The 23,072-nt window shown below is 39.6% G+C and overlaps 1 protein-coding gene across 1 annotated transcript in view; it reads left to right on the top strand.

The window, feature by feature from the left end:
* Nucleotides 1-23,072, top strand: part of VEGFC (vascular endothelial growth factor C) — a 216,249-nt gene that overhangs the window by 147,896 nt on the left and 45,281 nt on the right. Inside the window, exons 2-3 of the mRNA XM_089684063.1 lie at nucleotides 8,523-8,724; nucleotides 18,119-18,309. Coding sequence (XP_089540189.1) covers nucleotides 8,523-8,724; nucleotides 18,119-18,309 — 393 coding nt within the window. The remainder of the gene's footprint in view (nucleotides 1-8,522; nucleotides 8,725-18,118; nucleotides 18,310-23,072) is intronic.

The raw sequence follows: 23,072 nt of genomic DNA, 5'->3' as shown, positions 1-23,072 counted from the left end.
TTGCAAAGAGTTACTGGGCTGCCTACACTCATCGACCACTTTACTAGGTACACCTGTTCATTTGCTTGGTAACACAAATTGCTAATCAGCCAATCACATGGCAACAACTTAATGTATTTAGGCATCTAGATGTGGTGATTAATTGCCATCAGTGCACATAAGTGCAGCCTCATCAGTGCAGTCTCATCAGTTCACATCAGTGCATCCTCATCAGTGCCCAGTCATCAGCGCACATCATTAAAAAGAAAAATTACTTATTTGCAAAATTTTAGAACAATAACCTAGAAAAAACGTTTTCTATTTTTCAAAATTTTTGGGTTTTTTTGTTTGTTTATTTAGCAATAAATAACAATCCCAGTGATAAATAAATACCACCATAAGAAAGCTCTATCTAAAAAAAAGTATAAAAAATTAATTTGGGTATAGTGTTGCATGACCGCGCAATTTTCATTCAAAGTGCAACAGTGCTGAAAGCTGAAAATTGGCCTGGGAAGGAAAGGGGTGAAAGTGCCCAGTATTGAAGTGGTTAATAAAATGTTTGAACATTAAAAAGGGGACATGTAACATTGTACAAAGTTCAGTGTAATTATTGTGAAAAAAGACATGAGGGAGACAATGAGCAATGTCCAGAATATGGTCAGATACTCAGAGTCCTTGGCAAGGAGTAGGCTAACTCTCATTCGCGCGGATGCTGATGCCTGTACACTGAATGGGCAGTTAGTTTATGAGGCTTGTGCCACCAGGTGCTGCATGCAGGCAGCCTATGTAAGTGTATAGGGACAAAGCGACTGCACAGACACAGTTGACAAGCATGCAAGTGCGTGGGCTTAAACACACACTGTCTACTTTCGAGGATGATCACCTACACCCACAAGCATGTCAAACGTAATAAGGCAATAGGTAGCGAAATGATACCGAAACAGCTTTAGGTTTGCAGCTGGATTGCAGAGCGGGAGCCTAGCTGTGTATGTCACGCCGCCGAGGCTGTCAGGAAGGCCGGCCCTCTTTGGATTTCGGTGCTTTACTTTATTTTGGCCACATATGAGTGCATTTTTATATACATATATTACCCATTCTTAAAAATAAAATACTGCACTGTCGAGTACCTTCTTGGCTTGTTATTCCACGAGCTTCCCAAGGTGGATACCATTACATGCTTTGAGGGTCCCTGTCCATCGGTCATGTACATGTGAGAAGATGTCCTTGGAGAGTGTGCGTAAGGTCCGCTAATCAACTTGTATGCTGACGTGTGCCAGATGATTGCCTCGGTCCTATCCACATCTAGATGACCATGATGGGTTACTCCATTTACACAAATGTGCAAAAAGATTGCACTTCGGGTTAGTGCATTCACGTTACCATTCTGTAAGCACCCAAGTCATGGAATTTATGGAATTGGATTATCACTTCAGTGGACTTCATATATACCACCATAGTCACATGACTATAGTTTATTGATTATTGAATATTGTTTACATTATGTATTTGTCATATTTGGACGATTCACGTTATTTTCACCTTTACGCCTGTTGGCGCTTGGTTCTTTCTCTGATGATGTGCGTGGCACGTAACGCGTAAGGAGGAGCCTACTCACACCGTGACGTCACGCTGTCGGAGCATCATGGAGCCATTTCTTTTTAGGGACGGGTAGTCCTCTGTTCATCATTTTTATACTGCCCTGGATGCATCTGACTTTATACCAATAAATTATATGTTCCAAACTTTACTACACTATGGGCATTTTTCTGTTTCTGACCCCATGCGGGGAGTATTTTTTCCTCTAGATGCCCAGTACCCTGTGTATCCAGAGAGGGAGCCTCCTGTCCTATTCTGTGAGAGCTGCACCCATTCATCCCTTAAGGGGAACTCTGGACACTCCTAGATACACAACAAAAAAGTCCCTGGATCCTTTCATCCTGAGAGGGAGCCTGTTCCATCTTGACAGCCCAGATGACCACTTGTTGATACCAGGATATTTACCTTGCACTTTCATAGTGCACGTCTGGTGAGTGCGCATTTCTCAAATTCACTTCAGATTTCAACACCGGTTTGAAATTGTGCGATTATCTGCTTCATTACTAGTAATCTGCTTTCACAACAGACTTTGCTTATTTTAATTACCCCAATATTTTACTTGTATCATTTGGATATATGCTATTGTTTTTGCTATAATTTCTATACTTATTAGCGCTGCACTGTTTTATCTCATATTTGTACAAGAATTTTGTTGGTTATCTTGAGTGTAGAGCGGCTTATTGGGAAAGCGCTCACTTTCACTTATCTATACCACTTATTTTCACTTGTATTATTTTAGTGCTGCATCCCTTTTTTATCAGACTTTTCAGAGAGTAGGAGGTTTACCTTGATGCTAGCAGCTTTATACCTAGCGCTAGTTTATATCCTATGTTTTTTTGTAGTTTTACCTACTAAAGTATTTGCAATTCTGATCAGCCGATTTTGCAGTTTACACACCTTCTTACACTTCACACCCATACAGAACAGCACTGCCACTTACGTGGCAGTTGAACCACACGTATAAGTTGTATTGTAGTGTCTGGCAGCTATTTGTGCACAACCTTTAAGATAACCTGTCACAAGAGTAATAAAAATAGCCTACTCTGAATATATTTGAGTCTGAACTGTATAAATCTGAGACTCCCTTGTGAATGTAGTTGCGGTAAGCATCGTTTTACCAACCCTGGAGTCACGGCCCTGCATCTGTCCTATGGCGTGCATCCTCCCCCTGTATTAGATGTTGTCATTTGCATGAATTGCTTGTTGTAATTAAAATTCTTTTCATTTAACAAGAAAATATTTATGTTTTAAAAGAAGGCAACAGCTTGAAATCAGCAGGCTGATGACATAACAGACATGTTTATTATGTCTATAACCATGACACATTGCATTAGCCTTTATAAACACTGATAGAAATATTATACATGATTTTGAAATATTTCAAGCAGCAGTCATTGAACGGTGCCATTTTTCCAGTGATGGCATTACAAAACATGACACACATTATTAGCATGAACCTCGCAATGGACATTTGCCAAGGAAAAAAATAATTTTTACCCTACAGTACGTGCCGAGAGAGGCTTGTGGAAGATAAGTGAAATACAATTTCAACCAAACCTATCAACATCTATGTAGATTTCATATTTTGTTTTTTTTTTCTGGTTCCACGAGCGAATTTGTGTCTCAAAACAATAGCTTGAAGCACACAGCTTTATTTGTTGAGAAATAACATCTGGAATCTAAAAGTGGCCTTGATTATTTTATGGTGTTTTAAAAATAGCACAAATTGTATAAATCTTGGCAAGTCATATGTGTTGAACATGTTTTGGGGTATAGTTTGAAATTTTGCCATCCACACAAAGAGCTGTGCGAGTGTTAATTCTGGGCATATCTGGTGATACTTTGCATCCAATTTTGTGGTTGTTTGTAGTGTTAAAGATTTATATGGAGAAACATGTGACTTTCTGACAAAAAGTTCAATCTCCTCTTGGCTTAGTTTCTTCAATGGCTTACAGTTCTTAAGATGAGTTTACCACATGATGACATGAGCCATTAGCATAGTCATTTTTTCTTGTGAAATATCACGGCTGATGCTGTCATTATCACTCTACATTCTGTCACTGCTCTTATGGCTAATTATTTTTTGTCTGTCAGTTTTCAGTGCAAAACAACTCAAAGGGTCTTATTCCCTAAAGTCAATCAAGAGTACGTCTTCCTAATAGCCAGTGTACACTCTCCTTCCTAGAAGAATCTGGCTTGCTTACTAGTTCATTCTTACACTGACACATGCTTGTCCACATGCTTTCTCTACTCGACTTGGTGGTTAGTTTTTGGGATTAGGATTATTATAGAGGATCAGTTAGCAAATAAATATCTAAAATAAATATAAATATCTATATAATATAATAAAATAAATATCTTTTGGCTTAAAACCTGAGTCCATAGTCTGCATGCGACCTGCCAGCACTTTACTGTGCTGCCCACTCTCAAGATAAGTATGTTGCTTTGATTATATTTATGCAGGAGCTGTCCTACCACCTTTTCCCTATACTGCTTCATCCCTGGCCATCTGTCAGAATGCTGCAATCTGAGTCATCTCCCAACCTTAGACTGCGGTGGCAATGGCCATCTCCCACTTTAGACCGCTAAGTTCCTGGCTTAGCCCTGGCCATCTGTCAGAATGCTGCAATCTGAGTCATCTCCCAACCTTAGACTGCTGTGGCATTGGCCATCTCCCCCATTAGAATTCTAAGGTCCTGGCTAAGCCCTGGCCATCTGCACCTGTCAGACTGCTGAAATCTGAGCCATCTCCCAACCTTAGACTGCTATGGCCTTGGCTATCTCCCCCATTAGACTGCTAAGTTCCTGGCTATCTTCTACTTCAGACTGCTGCGGTTCTGGACATTTTTCAGCATCAGATTGCTGTGGTCCCAGCATTCTTCCTCATCAGAATGCTGCAGTTCTGGCCATCCTCCTGATCAAACAGCTGCGGTCCTGGCTATCTTTTGTCATTTCAGCCATTTTACCTTGTCAGACTGCTGTGGTTCCGGCCATCTTCCCTTAGACTGCTGCAGTTCCAGTTTTCTCACCCTATCAGAATGCTGCAGTTCTGGCCAACTTCTTCCATCAAACTGCTGCGGTCCTGACCATCTCACCCCATGGCAGATTGGTGCTTTCCATCTCACAAAGCAGCAGCTTCTAGGAGTCTGTGGTATAAATGGCTTTGTTTATTCCCAGATTCAAATGGGTTTGAAAGTAAATAAAGTCATTTGTATCAATGTTAGCAGGTGAAGGGAGGACAATAGTGATTCACAACAATACTCATTTTTTAGTTAAGTACTATGAATTACTTTTTGTTGTGTTTTATTATATGAACATAAAGCAGTCTACGTAGCAACTTTAAAATGTTTAAATGACACCAACATAGGCATGTACCCAATGCAAAATTTAAAAAGTTGCTTTTTTTGACCCATTTCTTCCCTAATTTATTAGCTACCTCTAGTAACAATAACTAAACAGCACAGTGGCTAAATGGGTAGCACTTCCTCCTGGCAGTACTAAGGTTGTTGGTTTGAATCCCAACCACAGCACCACCTGCCTGGAGTTAGCATGTTCTCCCTGTGCCTGCATGGGTTTCCTCCAGGTACTCTGGTTTCCTCCCACACTCCAAAGACATGCTGGTAGGTAAATTGTCTCTAGTATGTGTATGTATGAATGTAAGTTAGGGACCTTAGATTGTAATCCTCTTTAGGGTTAGGGACTGATGTGAATGTACAATATAAATGTAAAGTGCTGTGTAAATTGACAGTGCTATATAAGTACCATAAATAAAACAAATTATGCAAAAAAACAACACAAGGAACAAAGGACAAATTTCTAGTAGTGCAAGATGTACAGTATATAGCTGAAGTAGTCTCTATTTCTATTTTAATGATGCTTTGTACCTTTGAAAATAAAAAATGCTTCCTTGGCAAAAATCACCCTATAAAAGCGCCAGTTTGTTCAAATTAAGGTACACTTCTAATATTCACTTAATGTCATCTTAATATTTAATAGTAGCATATTTAAAAAAATCTACAAAGCTAAATTTTAGAGAAACCTCTAAGCCCCTAAATCACAAGATCACAAAGATAAAAAATATTTATCTACAGTATATGTAAAGAACTGCTTAATAGATCCTCTTATTGTGCAGTAAATTTCACTTTAAAGAGACCCAACACATGTTAAAAACATAGGTATACCTGTTTAAACAATACTCCAACCTAGCAGATTCTTATATTGTATTAAAACATTCTAAGACAAAAACATACAGTATAAACTGAATAATAATATATGTATCATAAAGATGTATCCTAGAAAATAAATGCCAAAAGGATGTATTGGCCAGGTACAGGATATGAAGAATTTGTGGTACTCCCTTCAAGTGAAAAAGTTCCTTGGATACTTTATGAGAAGGATATTATTAATCTCATATTGAATGGTGATGGCTGTAGAAGGTTGAATCACAGATATATAAGGTCATCTGCATGATCCAGAAGGAAAGGTTAACAAAAAAGGGCTTATTAAAGATATAATAAAATGCTAAAAATCATCATCCATGACTCCAAAGACAAGATGATTATCAGAAGCAGATATGTGAACACTTGATAAATCTAAGCTGCAGTCTCCTACTTGATGGTTTTATATATCGGTGATTAATACTTCTACAGCCATCACCATTAAATGTGAGATTAATGATATCCTTCATCCTTGCACTTTAAGAGACTACCGCTATTTCTTCATATCCTATATGTGGCCAAACATACTTTTAACATTTATTCTTTAGGACAGTGCACAGTCTTTAAGCACCCTCAGTTTCTCTCTTTCAATCAGTTAATGTGACCCATGCTGACAGAGAGGGGAACCCAACAAGGTGCACCCAATCTGCACTTTATCAACAGATACTGTCTTCAGATTTTAGGACACTGGTTAGTTGGCTGGTTGTAATGCTACACAATAAAAACCTGTTGTTTTCTGTTGTAAAAAGGCAGGTTTGATTAACTTGCTGGCCTTTGGGCAAATTTTGGGAAGTCTGGGGAAATATTTAGGCTTGTGGCCAATGTACCCCTGAAGAACTCAGAAGGCACTGCAGAAGGCTGCTCTGGGACAGTGTTTCTCAACTTTTTTTTCAGTGGAGGCACCATTTTAAAATTCTGAACAATCTTGAGGCACCCCACTCTAAAATGTAAAACAATAGACATCGTTTCATATAACGCAGCAAAATCCACACATGTAGGACACACAATGTTACAGGTGATTTATTCTTCCAAAGCAAATACATCTTTGTAAACTGATACAGACTAGTATTCCAGCATTTCTCTTCTCCCTGAATTTTCTCTATCACTCAGCTAATGTGACCCCAGTGCGGATGGAGAGGGACAGCGGAAGGCTAAACAAGGATGCTGTGCAGGTGCCCAATGTCCTCCTTATCAACTGATGACATCATTGGTTGTTAGGACTCTGGTGGCTGGAAGACTCCAATGGTGCACAATGAAAACCGGTGGCTTTGTGTAATTAAAGGCAGGCTTGATCCACCTGCAAGCTTGTCTAAAAATTGCCCAAAAATTGTATACATTTTGCCAAGGCTCCCCTGAAGAGACCTGAAGGAAGGCACCCCTGAAGGCCACCCTGGTTGAAGAAGGCTGCTCTAGGACATATCTGTATTATACATATATTATTGGTCAGTTTATATGTTTTTTTACAATTAAAAATTGATTTAACTGTCTTTAAATTACACTGCCATTGCTAATTAATCATCAGAGTATAATCAGAAACTTTGTAGTTTTCCATGTAAAAGTTGCAGTTTGTAAACAAAAATCATAATCTGCCCCTTAATTGACTCCACCAAAGAAAAAGTTTAAAATGATCTTTAATAACTTAACTCCAGCCTTCAGTCTTGTACAGTTGTACAGGCAGGCAGGTACGTTTGTATTATTGTGGAAAAGACATAGCATGTCTCTTTTGCAATAAAAAGCTACCTGCTCAGTTTTACAAAAGGTAGGTTTAGTTCCACTTTAATGTGACAGCTTCCTGCACAGGGCTCATGGTCGCTACATCACCTGTGGTTGACAGCTGAAAGTAACAAAGATGCAGGAATGCTGACTAACATTACTGTTCAGTTATGGTCATGGCCATATATAGAGAATGACATTAGCCAGCATCTCCGCACCTTTATTTACTTTTAGCTGGCAAGGAATCTTCTGACCGGCAGCTGAATGGCCTGGAATGAGTCATCTGTTGGTATGGCCTAGCTTGCTAGAGACGGTATATGCACTACATTTGTCACCTGCATCGGGAAGGAGTGAGGGAATTCTTAAATATGTCTACAGCACTCTTTGTGAATTCCTCAGCTTGTGTCTGTCAAGTCAGGCTGTCATGGTAATCAGAGAATTGCCTGGCCAGGCAGTGAAAATCTGCTGTCTAAATCTCAGGTCTGATTTTTCATGTTTACTTTGATAAAGAAAACCAGGAAGGGCATATTAAACTTTTAATGATCAAACTGAAAGTATCCCTCAATTCTCTGTCCATGGATCTGGTTCTGTGCTTGGACACTGCAAATAGTTCTTCTAATTGATTACATCCACAAATAATTTTCTATCTCATTGTAACACTTATTTGGTGAGTGACATGGGAACGGGTACTACTTTGACTAGTTAGTAAATTGCTGCATATCTAGGCATTCAATTGTACAAATTGTATTTATGTGACAAAAAATCTGTGCTTGCAGTTTTCAGAGCTGTAGAAATCATGAAGTGTCAGTAAATAATGTTTCGTGTTTTGTGTATAATTGCCTTTTGAAAGTTCAGTTTACCACTAGGTAAACTTCAGTTTACCACCAGAAAATGTAAACTGGTCTATAAACAGCATTTTTGTGATTTCATTTAACCATGTTTACCAATATTTTGGAAAATATTCAAATGGTTGTAATCTATCATAGAATCTAACTCATCTTTTTTTTTTTCCTAAAGGACCATCCTGGCAAGGAACTGGAGGAGCAACTTCGGGCCGTGTCCAGCGTGGATGAACTTATGACACTGCTTTACCCCGAATCGTGGAAGATGTTCAAGTGTCAATTAAGGCAAGGAGGGCAGTCCGTCTATGATTCTAGAAGAGATGATAGTGTTAAATTTGCAGCTGCACATTACAATTACAATGCTGATATCTGGAAAAGTAAGTGTGACAGAGGATAGTTAAAGTGGTATCAGTACTGCCTTATAAATATAGTACAGTAGAAATGAGTATACACTGTGTGAAATATTTTCCTTGTTGCACGGGATCATACATGAACTGCTTTTTGCACTTTTTGGCACATAAAGAGACATAAATGTGAACCTATATAAATGAGTGGGCATTTCCTCTACAATGACAAAGCTATCAATCACACACTCCAAAGACATGCTGGTAGGTTAATTGGCTCCTGTCTAAATTGGCCCTAGTATGTGTATGTATGAATGTGAGTTAGGGACCTTAGATTGTACACCCCTTGAGGGTTAGGGACTGATGTGAATGTACTATATATATATATATATATATATATATATATATATTTATATATGTAAAGTGCTGCGTAAATTGATGGAGCTATATAAGTACCTGTACTAAATAAATAAACTACAACTGTGTTGACAGACCTAGGATCCAATAACACTGGATCCCACCTGCTGATCACTGTCACATGACAACTGTTAACTCACTAATCAATATAAATAAGCCCTGCCTTTCCATGTAAATGCAATCCTACAATGAAACAGATAGAGACTGTTGCACAATTGGGGTTGAATTACTAAAGCTGGATAATGAAAAATCTGGTGCAGCTGTGCATGGTAGCCAATCAGCTTCTAACTTCAGCTTGTTCAATTAAGCTTTGACAAAAAAAACCCTGGAAGCTGATTGGTTTCTACCCAGAGCTGCACAACATTTTGCACTCTCCAGTTTTAGTAAATCAACCCCGTGGCCTTCCATAAGGCCAACTGCAGTAAGGCACAGCAGCCAATCAGAATTAAATCTGACCTTGGATACTTGAGCCAAAAAATGGAGGAATCACAGCTTTCTCTGCACTGCACATGCACAAGTTCCTATAGCACTTTGGTAATGGAGGCTGCGGGGAGGGGGAGAATTACAGGGCAAGGGATGTTATCCTTAACTTGGCCTATAAAAATCAGTACTTTCCCCCCTCCAAAAAAACCTGCAACTCTGTTACAGGCTAGAGGCCAGTGGAACTTCAGTTTTTGAGTGAAGTTCTGCTTTAAAAACAAAAATGTAATATATTGGAGCGGTCTTTGGATGTGGTGGCTGCATTATTTTTATTTTTTAGGCTTTTTTCTTTATTTTCACCTGGTGATCCTGCCAGTAGCACATCTCATTTCCGGCTTACTCATTGTACTTTATCTATTGTGGAGCAGCTTTGTCAGTGCTTACTTATAACACTTTTGCACTTTTAAGTGAGACCAAAATTTTTATCAAAGCCCTTACTTTTAACCCAGACTGCTTTAATTGTACACTACTCAAGAAATGATAGGAACACTTTTTAACCAGAGTATAGCATCAAATTAATTAAACTCATGGTATATAAATCTGGTCAGTTAAGTAGCAGAGGGGGTTGTTAATCAGTTTCAGCTGCTTTGGTGTTAATGAAATTAACAACAGGTGCACTAGATGGGCAACAATGAGATAACCCCCAAAACAGGAATGGTTTTACAGGTGGAGGCCACTGACATCTTTTTCCCTACTCATATTTTCTGACTGTTTTTCACACATTTTGCATTTGGCTAGGGCCAGTGTCACTACTGGTAGCATGAGGCATATCTACACATACCTGGACCCTACAGACGTTGCACAGGCAGTCCAACTCCTCCAGGATGCCACATCAATATGAGCCATTGCCAGAAGGTTTGCTGTGTCTCCCAGCACAGTCTCAAGAGCATGGATGAGATTCCAGGAGACAGGCAGTTACTCTAGGATAACTGGACAGAGGGGTCCTTAACCCATCAGCAGGACCACTATCTGCTCCTTTGTGCAAGGAGGAGCAGGATGAGCACTGCAAAATGACCTCCAGCAGGCCACTGGTGTGAATGTCTCTGACCAAACTATCAGAAACAGACTTCATGAGGGTGGCCTGAGGGCCCGACATCCTCTTGTGGGCCCTGTGCTCACTGCCCGTCACTATAGAGATTGATTGGCATTTGCCATTGAACACCAGAAGTGGCAGGTCAGCCACTGGCACCCTGTGCTTTTCACAGATAAGAACAGGCTCACACTGAGTACATGTGACAGACATGAAAGAGTCTGGAGAAGCCGTGGAGAATGTTATGCTACCTTTAACATCTTTCAGCATGACCGTTTTGGTGGTGGGTCAGATGGTGTGGGGAGGCATATTCATGAAGGGACGCACAGACTTCTACAGGCTAGACAATAGCACCCTGACTATCATTAGGTATTGGGATGAAATCCTTGGACCCATTGTCAGACCCTACACTGGTGCAGTGGGTCTTGGGTTCCTCCTGGTGCAATACAATGCTCGGCCTCATGTGGTGAGAGTATGCAGGCAGTTCCTGGGGAATGAGGGAATTGATACCTTTGAATGGCCTCCACGTTCGCCTGACCTAAATCCAATAGAACATCTCTAGGATATCATGTTTTGATCCATCCGATGCCACCAGGTTGCACCTCAAACTGTCCAGGGTCCAGATCTGGGAGGAAATACCCCAGGACACCATCCATTGTCTCATTGGGAGCATTGTCAGGTATTCATACAAGCACATGGGAACCATACAAACTACTGAGTACCATTTTGAGTTGCTACAATGAAATTTCAGCAAAATGAACTAGCCTGCTGTATCCTTTTTTCACTTTGATTTTCGGAATGTCTTTGAATTCGGTCCTCTGTAGGTTGATAATTTTCATTTCCATCAAACAATGGGGCATCCTTACATTCCTAACACATTACCCAGTCCATATCAGTATAGATATCCAGCATGCTATTTTTCCCTATTGAGATCTAATGTGTTTTCAAAGTGTTCCTTTAATTTTTTTGAGCAGTGTACTTCCATTGTTTTAGTTTCACAAGAAGTAAACTTTCCACGCATGTAGAACACCCAATGTTAGAGGTGATTTATTCTTTCAAAGCAAATACATTGTTGTACACTGATACTGACTAGTATTCCAGAATTTCTCTTCTCCCTTAATTTTTTCCATCACTCAGCTAATGTGACCCCAGTGCTGATGGAGACAGACAGTGGAAGGCCTAACAAGGATGCTGTGCAGGTGCCCGACATCCTCCTTATCAACTTTTTAGGCATTTTCCTTTGTTTTCACTTGATGATCCTGCCAGTAGCACATATCACTTCCGGCTCACTCGTTGTACTGTATCTATTGTGGAGCAGCTTTGTCATTTCTTACTCTAACAGCATTTGCACTTTAAGTGAGACCAGAATTGTTATCAAAGCCCTTACTTTTAACCCAAACCAATTTCATTATACTTCTATTGTGTTAGTTTCACAAGAAGTAAACTTTCCTTGGCATAACCATGCAGGTCTTGCGAAGAAAAAAAAATGTATACAGTAATAAGTGTTCTACACAAACTTGGTTATTTTTTGATAGTAGTATTACTTTTTATTCTCAAATCTGCCACATAAAATGAATCTGAATTAAGATTTGACTAATGAAGAATTCAGGAAGCCCATAGATCATTATGATGGGCCACAGTCATCTTCTTAAAGAAGGACCGCTCTCCTGAGAAGATAGTATCTATACTGAGGCTTACATAGCAATGTACTTGGTTCCAAGAATATTTTGTTCAGATCTCTTTTTCTTTGTTGAATTTAGATGCTGCTAACAACTTTGGCTGCTTTGTATACTTTCTTCTGAGAACTAAGTTTCAAGAGATATAAACTTAACATTTTTATCCAATCATTTATTTACAACACACTACACTGCAAATTCCTGTACGCCTGGCAACCGAGGGATTAACAAGAGATCAAACTAGACACAAGCATTGCATGACGACCTTAATCCACCCAAACCTCCTTTAATCGTTGTGTGTGATTTATGCCTCTGTTCTACTTGAATCACACAGAATTTGCACTTCTTACCTTTCTACAATATTTGAAGCTACATCTTACTTTTCTTTTGATTATAGGTTTAAATCAAAGACCAGTCTTTAACAATTAAAAGTGTTAGATAGAGTGCAAGATTTATAAAGAAATGATTTGCTTCATATACTTGGTCTTGAAAGATTGTATTGTGAAGCCCAAAAACACCTCCAAAAAGATAGTACTATAATCATCAACAATCCCAATCTTATCCAGCACCACTAGTACTATATAGAGCAATGTTTTAACTGACAGCTGGGGCTCTCACACCTGACCATTTTATATGCTAACCTTGCCATGCTGCCACGATAAGGCAAAGCACAGAAGGCCACAAGCATGACATCTCTGGAATTTACTACATTTTAACCTTAATTGCCAGAAGAACAAGTATCTTTCTCGCCTACCGTTCTCATTTGCAGCATCTTGATACTTTTACAATATTTGACAACTGCTACTAGCACTATGTTCTATGTTAATGGTGTATTTAGTATATCTAAAAGCCAACCTTTTTTTTGGTTAGAGTAGGAAATAGTTAAAACACCTGTGCATTTTTTTTTTTAACATAACTTCCTCTTTTGGAAAGCTAACAGGAAGTGAGAAAGACTCTCTCCAAATTAAAGAGGAAATTGGAGTTATTAGAACAACTGTTGTCATTGAAAGACCCCACCACCACCTCCTGTTCTAACATCTGTATTATTTTGAAATTCCTATCACTTTTATTGTCTTTTCCAATTTTTATTGAATTTTTAGAAAAGTGTACAGAGAACTTAGCAAAATACTACATGATAGAATCAATGCAGTGGTCTCCATCAAACAATAGATACATAAAAGAGAAAAGGAAACAACATACATTCACATATTATGTTCACAGGTAAATAACAGTAATAAACATGAGCAGAAAAAACAGCCAAAGAGAGAGGCACCTTGACCATTCAATTAACTATGATCACATCACCATTAAAGAGTGACACATGAAACGTGTTCGAATATAATTTTCCTAGCTGTGAACAACAATTACATCTATGGCCAGGGACAGGGAAGTCCACTAAGCACGGCAAGTGCACACCCCGCGTCCAAAGATCCCCGCCGCCAGAAGATGTACAAAACAAGACCTCGCAACTCAAGTATGGGGGTTACTCTCCTCTCTCATCTTTCACTTTTATTTTCAGTGGCAATGGTCACTAGGATAAAAAGGATGAATCTTCCTTGTAGGATTACAAAGTGCAATAAAAACCTTATCCTATTGTTTCAAAATCTAAAAAAAAAGTTTTAGCTTTAGATACATCTTAAGTTGAGGCTATCATAGAGAGCATACTTTATACATAATCTGAATAATTTATTTTTAAACATCCCTCTCTGCTCCTTATAACACAATTATTTTCGGAAACAATCATGAAACAAATAATAATACTAATAGCCACGGAAGCAGTGCAGACAGTGTAAATTGTAGTGCTCCCTTACACTGGTGGCCAGTGAAAAAGTTCCCCATGACATTTGTGATCAGCGGAGAGGAACCACTTTGCAGGCTGCTAAAAGATCATTGGATCCTTACATAAAAGACTAGAGGAGATGGGCTCACATTGCTGGCTCTGCTCAAAGGCATTTAGCAAGAACTACAGTATATGAGCATTATTAGGCTGGAAATTAGTTTACCACTCTCAAGGAAGAGCCCTTAGCATCCTCTGGAGAAATGGCTGCTATAAACAAACTTCATACATACACAGTTTGTATTAGTTATCAAGCTGTATCAATATATATATGTACAGTATATATATATAGTGGAGATAAGAAGTCTACACAGGAAGAGTGGGCAAATATTGGCAAGTCAAGATGTGCCATGCTGATAGACTCATACCCAAAAAGACTGAGTGCTGTAATAAAATCAAAAGGTGCTTCAAAGTATTAGTTTAACGGTGTGCACACTTATGCCACCATATTATTTTAGTTTTTTATTTTTACTTCCCTCCATCTAAAAGATTTCAGTTTGTTGATCATTTGAGTTGTACAGTGTATAGGTTACATTAAAGGCGGAAAAAGTTCTGAAATGATTTATCTTTGTCTCATTTTATTACATCACAGAAACATGACATTTTAAACAGGGTGTGTAGACTTTTTATATCCAATATATATATATATATATATATATATATATATATATATACTGCTGTATATATACTGCTGTAGGCTGCCTCAAATTCTTCTGTCAAATCATGTAATCCCAGACAGACTCGATGATGTTTAGATCAGGGCTCTGTGGGGACAAAGCCATCACTTCCAGGACTCCTTTTTTTCTTTATGCTGCAGATAGTTCTTAATGACAATGACTGTATGTTTGGGGTCATTGTCCTGCTGCCGAATACATTTCTGGGGCCAATCACACAACTCCCTGATGGTATGATGGATAGGTATTTGCCTGTATTTCTCAGCATTGAGGACACCATTGATCCTGAGAAAATCTCCAACTCCATTTGCAATAATACAGCCTCAAACTTGAAAGGCACCTCCACCATGCTTCACTGTTGCCTGTGGGCACTCGTTATTGTACCTCTCTCCAGCCTTTTAGCAAACAAACTGGTCAGGGGATTTCCATCCTCCTAGAGCAGAAAGAAAACTCCTCCTACAAGCTTTAGCTGGGCTGGACACAGGTAGAAGTCACAAGACTGCTATCTACTGCTTATGAGAAAAAGTATTTAGCAGTTTATACAGGTGAAACTCAAAAAATTAGAATATCGTGAAAAGTTAATTTATTTCAGTAATGAAACTTAAAAGGTGAAACTAATATATGAGATAGACTCATTACATGCAAAGCAAGATAGTTCAAGCCGTGATTTGTCATAATTGTGATGATTATGGCTTACAGCTCATGAAAACCCCAAATCCACAATCTCAGAAAATTAGAATATTGTGAAAAGGTTCAATATTCTAGACTCAAAGTGTCCCACTCTAATCAGCTAATTAAGCCATAACACCTGCACAGGGTTCCTGAGCCTTTAAATGATCTCGCAGTCTGGTTCAGTAGGAATCACAATCATGGGAAAGACTGCTGACCTGACAGTTGTGCAGAAAACCATCATTGACACCCTCCATAAGGAGGGAAAGCCTCAAAAGGTAATTGCAAAAGAAGTTGGATGTTCCCAAAGTGCTGTATCAAAGCACATTAATAGAAAGTTATGTGGAAGGGAAAAGTGTGGAAGAAAAAGGTGCACAAGCAGCAGGGATGACCGCAGCCTGGAGAGGATTGTCAGGAAAAGGCCATTCAAAAGTGTTGGGGACTTTCACAAGGAGTGGACTGAGGCTGAAGTCAGTGCATCAAGAGCCACCACACACAGACGGATCCTGGACATGGGCTTCAAATGTCGTATTCCTCTTGTCAAGCCGCTCCTGAACAACATACGTCAGAAGTGTCTTACCTGGGCTAAAGAAAAACAGACCTGGTCTGTTGCTCAGTGGTCCAAAGTCCTCTTTTCTGATGTGAGCAACCTTTGCATCTCATTTGGAAACCAAGGACCCAGAGTATGGAGGAAGAATGGAGAGGCACACACTGCAAGATGCTTGAAGTCCAGTGTGAAGTTTCGACAGTCTGTGTTGATTTGGGGAGCCATGTCATCTGCTGGTCTTGGTCCACTGTGCTTCATTAAGTCCAGGGTCAACACAACCGTCTACCAGGAGATTTTGGAGCACTTCATGCTTCCTTCCTCAGACGAGCTTTATGGGGATGCTGACTTAATTTTCCAGCAGGACTTGGCACCTGCCCACACTGCCAAAAGCACCAAAACCTGGTTCAATGACTGTGGGATTACTGTGCTTGATTGGCCAGCAAACTCACCCGACCTGAACCCCATAGAGAATCTATGGGGCATTGCCAAGAGAAAGATGAGAGACATGAGACCGAACAATGCAGAAGAGCTGAAGGCCACTATTGAAGCATTCTGGTCTTCCATAAGACCTCAGCAGTGCCACAAGCTGATAGCTTCCATGCCATGCCGCTTTGAGGCAGTAATTGCTTCAAAAGGGGCCCAAACCAAGTACTGAGTACATATGCATGCTTATACTTTTCAGAGGTCTGATATTGTTCTATGTACAATCCTTGTTTTATTAATTGCATGTAATATTCTAATTTTCTGAGATTATGGATTTGGGGTTTTCATGAGCTGTAAGCCATAATCATCACAATTATGACAAATCACGGCTTGAACGATCTTGCTTTGCATGTAATGAGTCTGTCTCATATATTAGTTTCACCTTTTAAGTTGCATTACTGAAATAAATGAACTTTTGCACAATATTCAAATTTTTCGAGTTTCACCTGTAGTTACTTAAATAATTGCACTTCCATGTTCTGTGTGCTGTGGGAGACCAGATATAGTGAAATCAGGGTCCTGGGTTTAGTAACAATTTAAAGTGATCTTACAGGTATGTTTTTTCTTTTAAAAAAATAACAAACATCATACTTACCTGCTCTGTGCAATCCTCTTCTTCTTGTGATCCCCACTGGTGCTTCTGGCTCCTCTCCCTTGATCAGTACTCCCAGTAGCAAGCCGCTTGCTATGGGGCACTGATGCATGCTCAGCCCTGCTCTATGCATTTATAAGACACATAGAACTGCGGCTCAGCCCCACCCCTCTATGCTCTCCTCATTGGCTCAATGGCTGTGATTCACAGCAGAGGGAGCCAATGGCTCCAACTGCTGTGTCTCAGCCAATGAGGGGAGAGCAACCCGAGAAAGCCAAGGCTCCTGTGCACGTTGTTGGATCAAGAGAGAGCTCAGGTGAGTATAAGGGGGTTGTGGGGGGAGCAGCACACAGACGGTTTTATACCTTCATGCATAGAATGCATGAAGGTAAAAAATCTTCAATCATTGGAACCACTTTAATAATTATTTATTTATTTATTTATTTATATATTGTGCATTAACATCAGTCCCTAACCCTCAAGGGGTGTACAATCTAAGGTCCCTAACTCACATTCATACACACATACTAGGGCCAATTTAGACAGGAGCCAATTCACCTACCAGCATGTCTTTGGAGTGTGGAAGGAAATCGGAGTACCCGAAGGAAACCCATGCAGACACAGAGAGAACATGCAAACTCCAGGCAGGTGGTTTTGTATAATAATTGTGTTTTAACCTACCTATGAAGTTGATGATCATTAGCAGCTGCTTGATACATTTGGTTAATCATACACCTGACTCTAATCCTACAAAATACCTGACTTTCTGAAAGTGTGCAAGTGTAAGAATTGATGCTGGGTTGAAGCCAAAGGGTACTCACACTAAATATTGATTTGATTTAGATTTTTCTTCCGTTCACTTACTCTGCATTTTGTGAATTGATAAAAATATATGATTAAACTATATATTTGAAAGCATTCCTACTTTACAGCATTATGTACACCTGCCTAAAACTTTTGCACAGCACTGCATATACATATGTCATTATAAAATAACCTAAACATTTTTTGTACCTGTTTAGGTATTGAAAACGAATGGAGAAAGACCCAGTGTATGCCACGTGAAGTGTGTGTAGATGTGGGGAAGGAATTCGGTGCTCCAACAAACACGTTCTTTAAACCTCCATGCGTGGCACTGTACAGATGTGGAGGATGCTGCAACAGCGAAGGATTGCACTGTATGAACACTAGCTCCTCATATGTCAGCAAAACGGTGAGTTTTAATCACAGCCAGACTTCTACTTTTTCAGGAGAATAAAGTAAGTAGCTATACAATACTTTTTTTGATAGATGTTTGTATTCCAAAGACCATGCCATCTGAAGCTTTTTAATGTGCTTCTAATGCATTTCTATTTAATTAAGAAATTAAGATTACATCCATCACATTACCTATACAGCTTTGAAGTTAAATGTTAATGCTGGTGCCTGAAAACCTTAGTGGTTTTGGATTTAAAATCAAATGTGTTTGAGTGAACCTTAGCTTTGGCAGTGATTTGTGGACTCATGGAGATCAAAGCAAAAGAAGATGTATTCTGTATGTTCACTGCTCTTACAAGAGCAGCAGAGGCTCAGTGCAGTACATTTCAAGCTTACTCTGTGTCATGCTGACCACTTTCACCCAATTTGTTATAATAAACACACTAGAGTTACTTATGTGGAAAAGCAGTTCCAAGTTTTGGAAAAGGTTCTGTTTGATATTAAGGTTCTCAGCATTTTGTAAAAAATATAAACAATTTGTTTTATGAAAATCACTATCACACTGCCATAGAAAAAAACCATAAGAGCTTCCTAACTAGGAGTAGCAGTCATCTAACCATCTGCTGGGGTAAGTGTGTTAACCATATGAAAACAGTTATTGGTACTTAACAAACTCTTCTGGCACAGAAATGACAAACTGCCCTTCCAGCTTCTCATTTAGGTAATCTTAAGAAATTTCTAGTTTAACTTAAAGTGTTACTAAACCCACAACAGTAAAATCTGTCTGTATATGCAGTAAAGCATGCTTGCTATACTCATTGTGGAACCTAAGGGGTTAATCGTCTGCATTGTGTAAAAAAGCCGTTTGATCCTTTCTTCTCTGCTCCTCCTCTTGTTCAAATGTCCACAGCTTATCTCCTGATAAGACAGACTGAACCTGTAGCCATTTTGCACATGCTCAGTTTAGTGTGAATTGATATATCGAGAGGTTTTTTTTTTCCGAGAGTGCATGTGATCAGCACAGAGCCAATCAACACTGTCCAGAAAGAGGTCAAGGGTTTTGCATTTTCCTAGAGCAGAAAGAAAACTCCTCCTACAAGCTTTAACCAGTGCTCTGCTGAACACTGATAGAAGTCACAAGACTGCTCTAACTGCTGATGAGAAAAGGTATTTAGCAGTTTATATTTACTAAAATAATTGCACTTCCATGCTCTGTGTACTGTGGGAGACCAGATATAGTGAATGCAGGGTCCTGGGTGTAGCAACACTTTAAAATGTTGATTATTTTAAAAAGCTTCTACTCAAGAAGCTGGGAGTCCACAATACTCACGTCCATGGAGAAGAATGACATAGTACCTTGGCCACCCACACCTCTGTCAGATGAGGTGGTAAAGTGTAGATAAAGGCAAAAGTTTACTTTTTGATAAATTAGAATAGGATTAGACTCTCTGTCCAGCTTGGTTGCTGTCTTTGTTCCACCTCGGGGGATTCATCCTGGTATTTTTCTTGGTGACTTTTGTCAACAAGACACTAGATAGAGAAAATCCTAATTTTTAAAGTTGTCACAAGAACAAGAGGTGAGGGCGAATCATCTAATTTGGGCAAATACTCTGGCAAAAACTGTCATTTTGTTGCATCTCAAAAGCAGGAAGTGAATTGATGTCTCCTTAGAGGAATGGAGCCAGCCCAGAGCAAGTGTACATAGACATGAAATAACAGCAAAAAAGGCACAGGAGATCTACAGCATTGACATAAAAAAGAGGTGAAAAAAAATAAACAGGAGTCGGCCAAGATTCAAACCATGTGCGGGCAGGTTGAATGTACCCAAGTTGATCGATTGATCAACCTGGGTACAACCAGCCTGCCGGATATTCCATGCGATTATTGCTAGTGCCTGTTATAGCCGCTAGCAATAATCACTGTGTTCTCCCAGGGGGATAGCTTCCCTCACCCCCCGCCTCCCCGCTGGAAGAACACAGTGGCTCAGCGGGGGGAATTCCCCTTTCAGCACTGTCTGTGTTGATGGGGAAATCGTGGTTGCAGGAAAGGATTTAGCTCCATCTATGGCCCACCTTATACTGACCCTCAGATCTGCTTCAGCACCTAATGCTCATGTTGACCGTACACTGTTATTTTTTTTTGTTCAGCCAAAAGGTTGAATGAAAACATGATGGATGGAGGAATCCCCCCCACCGGAATATTGTGTTCTGATAGTGACTCACACTGCTGTCAGAATACATTGAGCAGAGGCTGGAACCAACTAGCCACAGACAATAATTGAGATGTTTTCTAACTCATCTATTTGACAGAAGTCGATCAAACAATCGACGTCTGCTAAGCTGGGACAGCCATACACTGATCAAAATGTGTCCGTTCCCCTTTTAACCATCTAAATTTCACTCAGTCTCTGGCCAAGTTAAAGTGTCAGACCACTGAAACCTAAATTCTGGAGAACAATTACTGCTCATAAAATAGAGAACTCACTGAACCAGGTATGCCGACACTTAGGCTCCATGCACACTAGAACATTTTTCTGCTGGCAGCAGAAAAACGCTAAACGTGGCAAAAATGCGTGTAAATGCAGTACTGCGTTTAGCCACATTTAGCTGCATCTAGCGATTGGACGTTTATTCATTTCATTGGCCAGAGTACTTGTCTTTGAAATGAATAAACGCCCAAATGCTAACCGCAGTTAGTGCTTAGGCGCGTTTAGAAGTATTTAGACGCGTTTGTAACACATTTAGTGTTTTTGGCCAAAACATTCCTCTCCTGAACGCGATTCTTCTTTGTTCAGGAGAGGGATGTTTAACTGGCCCTAAACTCTGCTGCTATTAAACTCTGATAAAAATCTATGTGTACATGGACACATAGGCTTTTATTGAGTTGAGTTTAGGGGCTTTTGCAAAAAAAAACACCAAAAGCTCTTGAACTCATGTTTCTGAGCAGCGGTGTGCATGAGGCCTTAGAAGAACTATTTGGTAAGGGTATTATGACAAACAGAAATAGAGCTCCATGAACTACAGCTTGTATGGAATCTGATATCAAGCAATAGGTATGATAGGCTGGTGATTATTACTATTTTACAGTCATTTTTCATGTCTTTTCTTTTTGTTTCTTTGGTTTATTTGTGTGTTTATACATTGTATTTTTATATATGTTAAATGTAACAAAGAAAATTAAGGCTCTTTCTGTGCAGCATCATATTCCCCGTATACATACATACATACAGTAGCATTTATCAGAAACAAGGCTTGCATACTGTAAGAACTAAACATGAGCTCCTTTTCTCGGTCATGAGATCTATGCACTAGAAGTGTAATTGACAAGGGGAACAGTACATGGTGACAAAATCAATTTGGTATGTTAATCCAGATCCAAGCTCTTGCAATGTGTGTATACAGACTCCTTTCTAATAGCCGGTTCCTCCTTAACATTCCAGTGTCTGGAAAACACTTGAATTGCATACAGTGATATGAAAAAAAGTGCAGTAGTATGCTTCCCCTAAAACTGTTGTCCTATATATACTTTAAATGTGCTATTATCTTGATTCTATGACTGGCCATACAATTTAAAGATTTTTTTGCGGCAATGCCTTAAATTCAATCATTGGCAGAGATTGAGTACAGAGTGCGAGGATTATGAGGTCATTCATTTCCAGCATTCTGAGAAATCCATCACATGCTGAATGTTTTGTCAAAATACAGCATCTGATTCTTAGCATCTGCTTCACATACAAGATATTTCCTTTTCTGGTTGGACCTAGGCTGTATTCACACCACATGGGTTGCATTTAGCACACATTAAACTGGAACTTCACCAAAAGGGGAAGTTCCACTTGTTTGTATCCTGCCCCCCCTACACTGCCACATTTGGCACTTTTTGGGGGGGAGCAGGTACCTGGTTTTGACAGGTACCCACCCCCACTTCCGGTCAGATGCAACTGAGATGCATCTGAGCCGGAAGTTCGGCCCCTCCTCCTTCTCCCGCTGCCTTCTGGGACATATTACAGGTCCCAAAAGACTGTGGGACCATTCACAAAGTGCAGCGCCTCGCTCATGCACAGTGGGGAAACGACTGTGAAGCCACAAGGCTTCCCTGCTAGTCTGATTGAAGAATCGGCTGGGGTGAGGACATCACTGGATCCCTGGAGAGGCAAGTGTCTCTATATTAAAAGTCAGCAGTTATAGGATATGTAGCTGCTGACTTTTAATTTTTAAATTTTTTAGGGGAAGCCTGAAGCTCCATTTTAAACATGGTTGAGTTCACGTGTATTGACCTAAATACTGACAAGCATGTTGGCAGCACACATCATCACAGGGTGTTGGTGTAAATATGCCTAATGGGAAAGATGGATTTCAGCTTGTCATTGCATTGGGTCTGCTTGAGCAACACATTCCAGTGCAGTCCAATGGGAGTTGTGTGTCTGGGCCTTCCATATTTAAAATAACATTTAACATCAGTCTGCCTTGTTTAAAATGTCTATACAGAATTGATATGTCAGTGATATTGGAACTCTGAATTAAATATATGGGCTGAATTGCTCACCAACTTTTTATTTTTCTTGAATCTGCTCATTCTACATCTCGTCTTCTTCCATAAATGAAAAATCCAGCAAGGAGATTAAAGAGTGTGTAAACTCAACATTTCATATTCCTGATATGTGCCTGCTGTACCATGAAATTGTATGAAAACATATCCTGTTCTCTTTGTATTCCTTCCTTTGTGTGAATTCCCTGGTGTTCCTGCCAGTCCCTCTGCTTTACTGTTAAAAACTGACCA

Source organism: Staurois parvus, unplaced genomic scaffold, assembly GCF_062004578.1.
Source record: "Staurois parvus isolate SC_StPar_1 unplaced genomic scaffold, SC_StPar_1.0 ptg000334l, whole genome shotgun sequence".
Taxonomy (NCBI): domain Eukaryota; kingdom Metazoa; phylum Chordata; class Amphibia; order Anura; family Ranidae; genus Staurois; species Staurois parvus.
Note: the sequence above shows the minus strand (reverse complement) of the source record. Positions and strands in the feature narration are given on the sequence as shown.